At 39.7% G+C, this 12,112-nt stretch overlaps 1 protein-coding gene across 3 annotated transcripts in view; it reads right to left on the bottom strand.

Moving 5' to 3' along the window:
• The window catches only part of WT1 (WT1 transcription factor), a 39,447-nt gene that overhangs the window by 7,374 nt on the left and 19,961 nt on the right, over positions 1 to 12,112 (bottom strand). For 2 of the 3 annotated variants that reach the window (XM_005231477.3, XM_055814254.1), the window contains exons 5-8: positions 11,221 to 11,323; positions 9,729 to 9,879; positions 2,208 to 2,297; positions 451 to 534 (exon numbers count right to left, since the gene is read on the bottom strand). In XM_005231477.3, the coding sequence (XP_005231534.1) occupies positions 451 to 534; positions 2,208 to 2,297; positions 9,729 to 9,879; positions 11,221 to 11,323 (428 nt within the window). Of the gene's footprint in view, positions 1 to 441; positions 535 to 2,207; positions 2,298 to 9,728; positions 9,880 to 11,220; positions 11,324 to 12,112 lie in introns of all 3 variants that reach the window. The other variant, XM_055814253.1, reaches the window with a different exon arrangement.

Here is a 12,112-nt window from a genome sequence, read left to right as displayed (position 1 = left end):
GCTCAGCTGACACTTAGGAGAAGTATGAGTAGGCATGAATACTTTAGATTACAGACCTTCGGCTGAAGCTAGAATTAAAATTTCTATCTTGTAGGGTTTTTTCAGTTAAGACAGTAGATCAACTTGACATTTGTGGGCTGAAACCATGATGTTCATTTCACAATAGCTGTCAAAATACATTTTGCCAAGCTGAAATTCCTTTAAAAATGAAGAAAAAAAGCGTAGTTTCCAAAGTCACCTAAACCCTTTGTGAAAAGTGACTACAACACTTGGGAAACGCAGTCACACTGAAAAATCAGCACACTCTGAAATTCCTTCTGTTGTTCTGAATATTTAACTCTTGGCTAAGAGACTTTCTAATCATGTAATTTACAACAACATTGATTTAAACTTAAAACTTAAAAAATAATGAAATATAAATGTGAAGAAAAGTTTACGCACTTGTTTTACCTGTATGAGTCCTGGTATGAGTCTTCAGATGATCAGATCTGGAGAACTTTCTCTGACAGGTTTTACACTGGAAGGGCTTCACACCTGCAAAGACAAAAGAAGGCTATTCTTATATCCCAACACCTTTTGGAAGGGTGAATAAAATCAGCTATTTCTGAATTTTCAAAAGCCTGCATTTTTTGGTAATAGTTACTGTAACTGCTTCTCCCAGCTTCATGCCTACACGATACAGAAAGTCATTAATCAGGCTGCCATCCCTCTGTAACCTCCTCTTCTGAAGTCTGGGTCTGAAGCATCCAAACAGCACCACCAGAAACAAACACCCACGTACGCTGCTGGGCTAAGGAAGATCTGCAGACTTTGTTAATTCTCGTCCCGTGGCTTGGCCCTATTGGCATCACGTATGTGCAAACATGACACAAGAAGGTATATTTTTATATTCTCTCAATAGGCTTAACTTACTTCACACTTCTACTATTTATGTTACACACTACACCTAAGTCTTGGGGATTGCTTAACACAGATATATATGTTCTAGCATGCAGCGGCTAAAAATGTATCATCCCACCAGCTTTCAGAGATGCTGCCTACATCTCTCAAAAACACCATTTTGAGTGGGACAGAGCATCTTTAGCAGGAGAAGTAGTAGGCAGAAACCCACCACAGAACAGTGAGTAAACCCGCTGCCAGGCCACTCCCTGAGAGATAGGAGACCCAAACACAATTTCTCGCTGTAGCTCAGTCAGAGAAGTACCCTGAAGCCCTTTCTCATGTTCCATGCAGAGTGCCCTCATAGTTTCGCTTCCAGCCAGGAGGCTGGAATCCTAACCATCTCCTCTTCTGCGACTTTGAGAAGGGCAGCTGTCAACATAATTTAGACCTCCAAGAACTCCTGAAATGCTGAAATGGGCTGCCTTGACATTTCCAGAAAATGGTGTGTGTGCAAAAAACAACTTGCTGAATTTGGACTGAACTCACAAGTAGTTTTGGCTGTCTCAGAACATTTCATCCAGTCAGTGATTCACTGAGGAAGACACACAAGCCTAGCTAGGAGCTGGACCCATTTGTAACTGCCGCTGCCCTCGCCGCTGTATGTGAACTGCTGTACACTCTCCAGGCTATTTGTGCAATTCAACCAGCCATACCTTTGATGTTTCCCTCTTTGCTGCTCCTAGAATCCTTCTTTAGTTGGCAGAATTCAAAAAAGGCTCAAATTTAAGCTTAAGCTTAAAAATTCAGCATAATTTGCTGAATTATGGTCTTAAGCATAACAGCTAGGGCGGCTTTCCCTTCTCCACTTCTGTTTTCCATGTGTAAGTGCACAGCAATTCCACCAGCCTTTCAGGTTATGCACATGCAGCATTCACCTATCAGCGCTGCCACATGAACAGTGGAAGTGTTTATCAGGTTACTCACTGACAACTTTTTCTTGCAGAACTGTTTGGTTTTTAAAAACACTATATTCCCTATATTGGGGAAACAGTATAAAGCAAACAGTTTCATTAAGAAAGCTGTTTCAAAAAGATGGTGGCAGGATGAAACTGTCACCTATACAACAAGAGTAGTGCTGAAACGTCAATTTAAAAAAAACCCAAATACAGTCCACTCCTCAAGCTAACTTCAAGAATTTGGCACTATGGGTATCATGTATGAACAGACGGAACACCAGAAAACCAGAAGTTCAGAAGTATACTTTTCGGATCGCAATTCACATATAAAGCTGAACTCTAATGAGCAGAGATGTGATGTCAACAAACCTGTGTGTCGTCTTTGGTGCCGTTTGAGTTGGTCTGAACGAGAAAATCTCCGTTCACAGTCCTTAAAATCACACTGATAAGGTTTTTCACCTGTAAAGGACAAATAGTTTATCAGAAAATGTGGCTAAATGAAGGAACACATCAACTAGAATCAGAATGTGAAACGTTACGCTAAAAGACTTCTCTCCTGCCTAAAGCAGTCTGGTGTTACACCGGGATTCATATGCTATAAAGATGTACAACTGGGTTGGAATCAGAGAGGAAAGGCTGGCATAATTCTACTGCACTGACACTGGTATTGAATCTGCTTATTCTAAAAAAACCAGCCCATTAGGTTAAAACTACAAAAAATTTCAGGTTCCATGAAAATTTTTTTTATTGCCTTCTGCTGGAAAAGAATGGAAATCTCTTGTTTTATATTTCTCAAAAAAAACCCCACCTCTAATATATAAAGCCTTTTCCACCAGTTTCAGTAATGTATAATTTGTACAAGGGAACAACTTACAGTTTGCTTTAATTGGATCTGAAGCAAAAATGAAACCAATGACATCCATGTAGGTGGTAATTTTAACCACACTAAATGAATTAAAAGAAAATTAAGAGCAAAATTCAACAACAGAAAAACACATTCTTCCCCAAAATGCAAACGATGTTCCTTCCATAAAGCACCATCAAATAGAATTTCTCGTGTAGCTGCACACCTCTCGCAGGTAAACATAAACATAATAAATATATTATGTAAATATAAACTCTCCCTCCACCTCCCATACAGTTCAGCAGAGGCCCTCTGGATGGGTTTTCTCTGGGATGAAAAGTGAGATCCTGACTTTTTAAAAAACAAGCTAGCATCTCAAATGATCCTGGGTTTCAATGTAAGGGACTTCATCAACCACATAAACATTCAAGAAGCAATGTAGCAATCAAGGAGCCTGAGGAAAGAGGGAAACACTGCTCATGTAGCAAACCACAGAGCTGGTAAAATCTGGCCAGCACAAAAAGCCCTAATCCTTATGCTGTTACAGGAGGAGCTGTATGATCTTTCAGATCTGATTCACATCTAGTGTAAGGCCCCTTTCCACAACACTGGAATCCTGCACGTGCCCCAGATGTGATTACATTTATACCTGCAAAAAGTCTGTTTATGGTGCCACAGCCCTGCACAGAGGCCTCTCAGCACAAGAAGAAATGAAACATCTCTCACTGCAAAGCTGGGAAAATCCTGGGGTTTATCTGGAAGGTACAAACAAGGCCAGCTGGGCCCTGCTTTGTCTGTGGTAGAAAGCCGAGATGTAAAACAAAGGTCCAGTAGGAAGGACCTAAAGAAGAGCATCAGCTGAAGTGAGCAATGAGTTTAATTTCTCTGGGTATATTTTTAAACACATACCACTTTCATAAGTCTTCACTGCAAGTGCCTGCATTTCTCATTTTACTATGACGAAAAAGTGATTCTGAGATACCAGTGCAAACTACCTCAGTTTCCAGCAGAAGGATTCTGATTGAGGTAGCACCATATAAGTAGCATATTAAGAAGAGTGTTCCAAATCCATACTGCTGTGGGTCAGATCAAAATTTCACAAAAGCAACTAAATCTGCGAGAACCAGTTAACTTCCTGTGACAGTCACCCAAAGGAGTTTACAGATTCTCAAACCTAGGTGTGGACAATTTCCACGTCTGCCGTGCTTAATTTATTAGCATAAGGGATTAAAGTTGCCACAGGTGTTTGAAATAGTTCCGTACACTTTGACCGCAAGGACTCCCTGGGGGGTGCCTGCTTTTCAGAAAACACTTACTTCCAAGGAATTCAGCCCTCTGGCAGATTTAAGAGGGGGAATGTCAGCAGAGCAGAATGCAGTGACAGGATGATTGTCTGCTAATTGCAATATAAACGCAGAAGATGGTTAAGGAGGTATTTGAATAAAACAGTATAGCAGGTCTGATGGCATGCACGTGAAAGTATTTAATTAAATACTTTGAAATACAATCTTGATCAAAGTAAGGACAAATTTAACCAATGCATCTATTAAAGGAATCAAACCAAGATGCTTACAGAGAAATACAATGACACTGCATAGAAAATAAGCAAACAAAGAAAAAGAGGCACAATATTTGGACAGAAAGTCTAATTTCCCTTTCCTTCTATATCTCCCATGCCAGTTAGTGCCACGCAAAATGCCTGCCCAAAGCCAACTGTCACATACCTGTTAATCCCCTTAAGTTCCATCGGAACAGAACGACAGAAATGTCCCTGATTAGAAAAAGTCTGTTAGCACCTCATTAAATCACTATACCAAGAGGGGTTAGAGCAGTGTCTAGTTTCCCCAAGCCTATTAAAGCCTCCCCAGTAAAAGGCTAAAGTCTTTTAATGTCCAAAAACCATCCCATAATACTGTCACCTTCCTATGTGACCACATACAATTTCAAAACAAAACAGGAGATGAAGATGGAAGCTTCATCAGTCCTTCCCCCTGTGGCTTGGAGGCTTCCATGATTATTTACATTTCATTACTGAAAGAGGGCACATGGAAGAAAGGCTAAACTTAGTCCATAATGAAGTAGTCAAGATGAGAAGGGATAAAGCGAATAGCAGTTCTTTAATATTTAAGAAAATATTTAGAAAAAATAAAGCTCAACAATTGCAGAACAAGTATGAATCAGACTTTGCATGTATTGCAATAAATGTTTCTAATAAAATAAATCTATTTGCTCAAAAATAGTTAACTTAAACTAGAAGAAGCACACACATTTTCTCTGGATGAAACCTATTTGCCCAGAGGCATGGAAAAACAGATATTCCTACTGCTGTAGCATTGCACAAAATATTCATAATTATTGTATTTAATTAAGGAGTGCTGCAAGAGCAAAAGCGCACCGCTAACAAGAAAACATGAGGAGAGGAGGCAGATCTTGAATGAGAATCTGAAGGCTTGTCTATACTCCCTTCATCAATTTAAACCTCTTTTCTTGTATACCCACTTAATTAAACGAGCACAACCCCATAATCACAACTTTACCTCGCTAATAGTAACATTTTTCTATTCACTATTATTTGCTTTAGCAAACTTAGATAAAATTTATGTTTTCTTATTTAGTAGGAAGCCTTTATAGGTAACGTTTTCTGTCATCTTCACACTGTAGTTCAGGTGTGAGATGTCATCACTGTTTTGACACTAATCTTGTATTCTAAATACACAAGTGCCCTTATTTTATGCCACAGAAATGAAAGGCTAAAAGCAGCCCATGCTGGGCAGGCCAGCAGTCTCCCACCATGGCTCACCGAAGATGCCCGCAGGAGAGCAGAAGATAGCAAGGATGCAGCAGTATTTTCCCTGGACCTCTCCTAGTACCCAACAGTTCACAAGTTAGCAGCTTTATAAGCCAAAGGTGGCTTTTTATGTAACACGCGTTAATGGGAATTTCTTTCCATTAATCTGTCCAGTTGTTTCTTGAACCCCTGTAAGCTTTCAGCTTCCACAGTATTCTGCAGAAGGGTATCGCACAGCTGAAGTACGAAGGTCAGGATTTCAAAGCGACATCGATGAAAGCGTGCTACCCTGGGAGCTACCACGCTAGACTCTTAAGGGGAGAGCCTATGCAGCTCCCTGCTCCGGCACAATTACACCCATTTATCAATCTATCGTCTTTGTATATAGAGGACTGGGCTCTGTCTTTCGGAGGTGTTGTAATGATGACCTGCACTAATGACTGTAAAGCATTTAGCAGCACGGTGGCACACACCACGGTAAAAGGATATTTGCTTTTGTCAAAGCAAGGAAATGATTGTTAGATGCTTAGCATAAAAATCATTATTAGACTGCATTACTTACACCCCCCAGAGCTTCAGAAATCCCCCACCAAGACCTGAGTCCCCTGCCACACGAAGGACAACCTTCCTGGTTTACAGACTCTCATACTTCATTGCAAAAGCTCATACCTGTAGTTGAGCATATTTAGGCTGAAGAATGTCCCTGACAAACAGGTAGAGGGTATTTTCTCTGCAAAGATGCCCAGCTTTCTGTTAGGATAAATCCAGTTTTTCCAATGTGTGACACTGAGCCCAAAGGGTCTCTGGCAAGAATGTTGATGTTTCCAGCACAAATGAAATGTACAGAGGTCTAGACAACCATTTGTTTCTGCAAAGAAGTCTCTGAAGTCTGCCACAGGATGACAACTCACATTATTTGCTGAACTGTTGAAAAGTTACATGTATTTTTGCATTTCCTTTCAGAGGTCTATGTGCTGCAGCAAAATACACTGAGATAAGAAAAAAGCTTTTTTGGCTGTACATGTTTCAATAAAGGCATTGTTAACAATGGATACGCAGTCTTGGAGGGTACAAAATGTCAACATATTTTCAACTAAGGCTATGTTGAAACACTGCTAAAAACTGATTACAGAATCCAACTTTGTATTTCAGGGCCCTGCTCAATTTTGCAGTAATGCAACTGATGAAGAATGGAAGACCTGATGAGCCAGTCCTCTGCAAGTATCTATTATAGAAAGAAAAAAGATAATCAAGAGCCAACATTATCCTGCAAACGTACTATCCGCTGGTTTAATATTAGATATATGTAACAGCTTGTTTTCAAATCATGTGTTCATAATTCAAAAAACTGACCTACCGCTACACTAAGAAAGGTGGAAGAGCTTCAAACCCATGAATGAATCCAGAACCACCTTACAGGGGGACTACTAAAATGTTATGTTGGCTGCAGAGAGGTATACCATAACACCACCAAATTACCCTCCGCTTGAGCTGACATCTGACAGCTCTCCCGACTTTACACTGGCTCATCAGGATTCCTCCCCATCGAAACATTGAAGCAGAAGAAGAAGAGACACATCCCTTTGTCTAGTAAATACATTAGGTGTTACGTTTGCCAACTACTTTCTGTCTAATATGCTAATTCCACCAAGCCCAATTTCTGTACCGAGTAGAGAACTCGAGAATGGGATTTTGGAGTTCATCGGGTTACAGACAGAAAGATGATCAGAGAGCTTAAGAGACAGCCACCTAATTATCAACCTAAACCAACAGCCTCGCTTGAGTCATACCGGCCCCTTAAGATATCCCCTAACACATAAAAACAAGCAGGTGGAGATAAGAAAGAAGGTGCAGAGAAGGAAGTGTGAACTGCAACTACCGTAACTGTTACGAAGACACAAACATTCTTCATCATGATGACTGATCTGGCCTTGGAGAAAACTGGTTTCCAAATTTTGCTTTTGACAAGCAGCTTTTCCACATGCAGGAGACACAAGTCAGGGTTAGATAGAGAAAGACATGAAGTTACAAAGGAGACTGGAAATGGATTTGAATCACAACAGTCAGTTCAAACTGCCCAGGACTCCTGAACAGTGTGGGACTGAACAAGACCATTATGGCCACTGAGTCCAGACCCTCCACCACACCAAGCAGCCAAGAAACAGGTTAACTCAGACGTGTTTGTAGACTATCCACTCCAGATCTCCCACACAGTACAGCTCACCAAGCACTCCCAAAAACTAGGACTGACAGACCACAGGAGGAGACGAGAAATGAAGAGCATCATATCCTAAGCCTCTACAGCAGCTGGGAATTTGGTAAGTAAAATTTCCAGACAGTAATTACAGAAAATGGCTAGTACTCATACAACAGGCTGAGGACAAAAACCTGACAGCCCGATAAAGGGGAGAACTCCCTTCTGATCCAAACTTTGAATGCATCAGCCTGGCAAGTTACCCAAGCAATTATCATACCAACAGTAGTGCTTCCTCTCTTTAGCTGCAACCAACCCTGAAAGCTTGTATGGTCTTATCAATGGCAATGTTTGTATCGGTAAATACAAGCTTTGGGAATCAAGCTGTCTTCTTGCAGAAAGTAACTTGCAAAGGTCTGAGAATTAAATAAGTTTTGTTGTCAGCACATCAAAATACAGTGGCAGAAGGATATGGGCCCACCTGTACATAAGAGGCGTCTGAGGAGAAAAAATGTTTTTCCTCTACCCTGTTCCACTGTAGTGTAAAGCAGAGAAGGGGCATGTGTGACCTCAAAGACAATGGGAGAAGCCTCTCTAGGGATATTAGATGGCCATAGTCTTATCCTCTATGTCTTTGGTGACTCTACATGTCTAGATTATATCTGGTATAAATCTGAAAATCTCCAGTTAAGGGAAAGAAAAAAAAAAAAGATGTAAGCTGAAGTCCTTGTGATGCATCCATAAATAATACTGTGAAAGACAAGCAACTAAATGGAATCAAATACAGGAGCAGAACAAACAAATTACGACTGTTAAAATACAGAGTAAATCAATTTAAGAATGAAAGAAATAGTGATTATGAGAAAAGGTCTGAACAGTTTAGGAATACTCGAGAAACATACTGCAGTTAATGGACCCCAAAAGACCTCCAAATTTTCACATTTCCAAATTATTTACAGAAAATAGAATAACATTTCTGTAGACCTTGATCTCTAAAGACTAAATTCCAGTTACAATCTAAATTAACTTGAATGTGTAATCTGAGAAATACTGCAGATGTCTACCTGAATATTTTGTGACTTGCCCATTTCAAAACTAAAAATGCTTTGTAATGTTCATTTCTCGCCTATAAGTATTTTATGCAGTTAACAAATGTCACTACATGGTCTCCAAAAGGAAAAAGTTGCAACTATTTTGTGTGAACTGTTAGACAATCTGCTATGTCACAGCAGTATGGACTGCCTTCCTGTTTCATCCCTTTGACCATCCGCCACACTAATGGCTAACCGAGCATCCATGGTTACAGATTTTATCCACAGATTTCTAGATTAACACAGAAAGAACTGTCTAAATAAAAACACAATAGGCAATCAAAAAATGCATAAGGAGCATACCTAAAGGTATATCATAATTTTACATTTCCAACAGTATAAATCTCCCAGTAGGAGAACTAATTCTCTTTACTCTTTGGCAAGGTGCAACAGGGCATTTGATTTGCACATTTTGAGACGTAACTTCTATTGCCTGAACTTAGAGAAAATCCCGATCTTAGTCTGCAAATAACTGGCTTCGGGCTCGATTCTTCATGGAAAGATCCCATAGCAAGGAAGCTCATCTGCCAATCCCTGCCTCCATCCCCAACCAGAAAAGGCTTACACAGGACTAGAGGATGCTACATGTCTAGGTTCCTCTTGCAGAGGAAGCTTCTTGATAGTTAACGCAAGATAAGATTTGGAGCAAGCTTTGATGCTCCCAAATGAAACGGGGGAAAAAATAAGAAGGAAGATGGCTCGCAGCCCCAGTGATGCCCTATAACTAAGAGAGGGAGGGAGGTGAAGTACCTGCCAGTGCTGCTCTGTGGTTTTCTTCACTAGATTCAGAGAGTCTTCTGCATCCGACAGAGGGATTGCCCAGATGACAGAGCATATGTACTCATCTGACAGATTCTCACTACGCCTGACCTGGCAGATCATTTCTTGCACCTTATGCTATTTTAAAATCACCCTACCCACTTTGCCATCCAGCGCTGCAACGGGATTTATCCCAATCCATGCTGACACTTACCAGTGTGCTTTCTGCTGTGCATCTGTAAATGGGACAACTTAAAGTATCGCTTGTTACAGCCAGGGTACGCGCACATGAAGGGACGTTTTTCATTTGTCTCACTTGCTGATCGGACAATAGTTGGAGCTACTCCTGGCACCCGTCGGACATCCTACAATGACAGAGACTTGCTAATGCAACATGTACGTTCCCAAGCTTTTACTTAACAATCAGAGGCATTTCTACATGACAAAGAGATACTTAAATACATTATACTGCAAACAGGCAGTTTTATTTTATTCTACATTAACAAAGTATAACCTTAGTATAACTTAACCTGTTCTTTGCACAGAGTATAACAATTATTTGAAGGTGAAACACAGTGAACTCTACTTATTAAATTCTCTCACAGTATTTATATGCATGACTAAATGGACCACATTTTGACCTCACGTATAATCACATAATCCTGGAAGAACATTCACTGGTGTATGAAACAGTTTCAGGCTTATACCACTGTAAGAGATAAGAGCACAAGCCAGAGTACCATTCTCCTCTCTATTTTAAATATTCATACGAAGTTAAAGGACAGGGAAATTAATGTTCTGAGTTAACGCAAATAGGTAAAAAACAAAACAAGAAAGACTGTCTAGGTGGAGCTGGTGAATAGTTCAGCCTTAATGCATTTTGGCCACTGCCACAACGTTCCATCAAAGACGATCTTTTCCTTCTGGGACAATTAACTTCCTTAAACAATGTCCACTGCTTACTTTTATTCACTCAACAAAAGCTGGCTCACAAGCCTATTTCTGAGAGCTTGCCACTGAATAATGACTTGTTAAACTATACAGAAAAGGAAAAGGAGAAAAGACGCCATCTAAAAACATTGATGCATGTTGACAACACACAGCAACACAGAGACAGATACTATGTAATGACTTTGCCATCAGTTTTAAGAAAGTACATCTTTCACAGTGGCATTTATTGATGGTATGACTGTTTTAGAATGGGAGGAAATTAACTCCCATGAATGGTAAGTTCCTTCCAAATATTCACTAATTACTTTGTCATTAGGAAACAATCACTTATTATATTTTGTTTTAAGGAAATACGTTTGAATTAGTAAAGTTTCAGAAATCCATAAAAGCAAAATGTCATCTAATACTTTCTTATATACAGTTATCAGACATAATCCATTGTAACCACAGACGCTTGACAGCCAAAGCGATTGGAGTTAGAAGGTGGAAACCGGATCATATATTTTGGACCATCCTGAGAAGCTGGTAAGGAATATTGCCTCGCAGATACACTTTAGAAGAAATACACAATTCTAAATGACTGTGTCAGAAAGATACCTTACATTATACTTCAATGGCTTCAGTGAAGTCAGGACACTTATGTCAAGCATTTCTTGGTAACGCAGGGAAACCGCAAATCAAGGACAGAATTATAAAAACCATGATAAACAGTCAGCAGCTTTACTCCCCTATAAAGAATGCCCTACCATACTCACTTGTATGCCTCTAAAAACTCCATGGGTGTGTATTCTGTATTGGGCCCCACAGCTGTATAACATGGGAGCGCTGTGGTTCTCATTTTCATATCCTGCTGTATGGCTGTAAATAAAGAGGGAAATAATGGAAAAATTAAATATTTTTCAGTACTCAGCTCCACGTGACAGGTTTCGTTTCTTAAGTCAGTGACAATGTATGCAGAGTTTGCTTCTATAGCTTGGATATCCAAGTTCAAATGAAATTCACCAAAGGAAGCCTGCTCTGGCTTTGCATGGTGCTGCTCCCGCTGGCACAATGCAATGACTCCATACATACATCTAGTAGTAGCCATTAAGACAGTCCAGTACAAAAAAACCCCAAAAAACCCCAAAAAAACAAATATCATTAACTCTTATGTATTTCCACAAAGATTTTAGGTAAGAGAAAAAATCCACATAGCAGCATAACTGTGTCATGTGCACATATACACATTATTTATCAGTTGAATGTGGGGCTGACTATTGCTAATATCTTTTGGAATGAGCAAAATGCCTCAAGTTTCACATTAAGTGCAGTGGATTTTTGTCAGCACCTCATGACTCAGATATTACCAGATACTACCAAGAAAGTGATGACATTTATAAGAATAGCAGTCATGTACTCATAAACAGAGATTACAAACCAGTGTCCAAATTATTTATCCCACATATCAGCTTGCAGGATGCGCTACAAATGAACCCTTCATAAAAATTAAAAACAAAAAAAAACCAAAACCAGGTTATACCTTTCTTCTAGGTATAAATTTTCAAGATTCCTCATGCAGCATCATTACAATAATTTCAAAAATTTGTAACCTTTGTTGTGTTTTGGGGTGTCACAACCACATGTTTTATCTAATCGTGTTCTTCAAAA

This window comes from Falco peregrinus, chromosome 9, assembly GCF_023634155.1.
Source record: "Falco peregrinus isolate bFalPer1 chromosome 9, bFalPer1.pri, whole genome shotgun sequence".
NCBI lineage: Eukaryota > Metazoa > Chordata > Aves > Falconiformes > Falconidae > Falco > Falco peregrinus.
The sequence above is the reverse complement of the archived record's forward strand: the minus strand, read 5'-3'. Positions and strand labels throughout refer to the sequence as shown.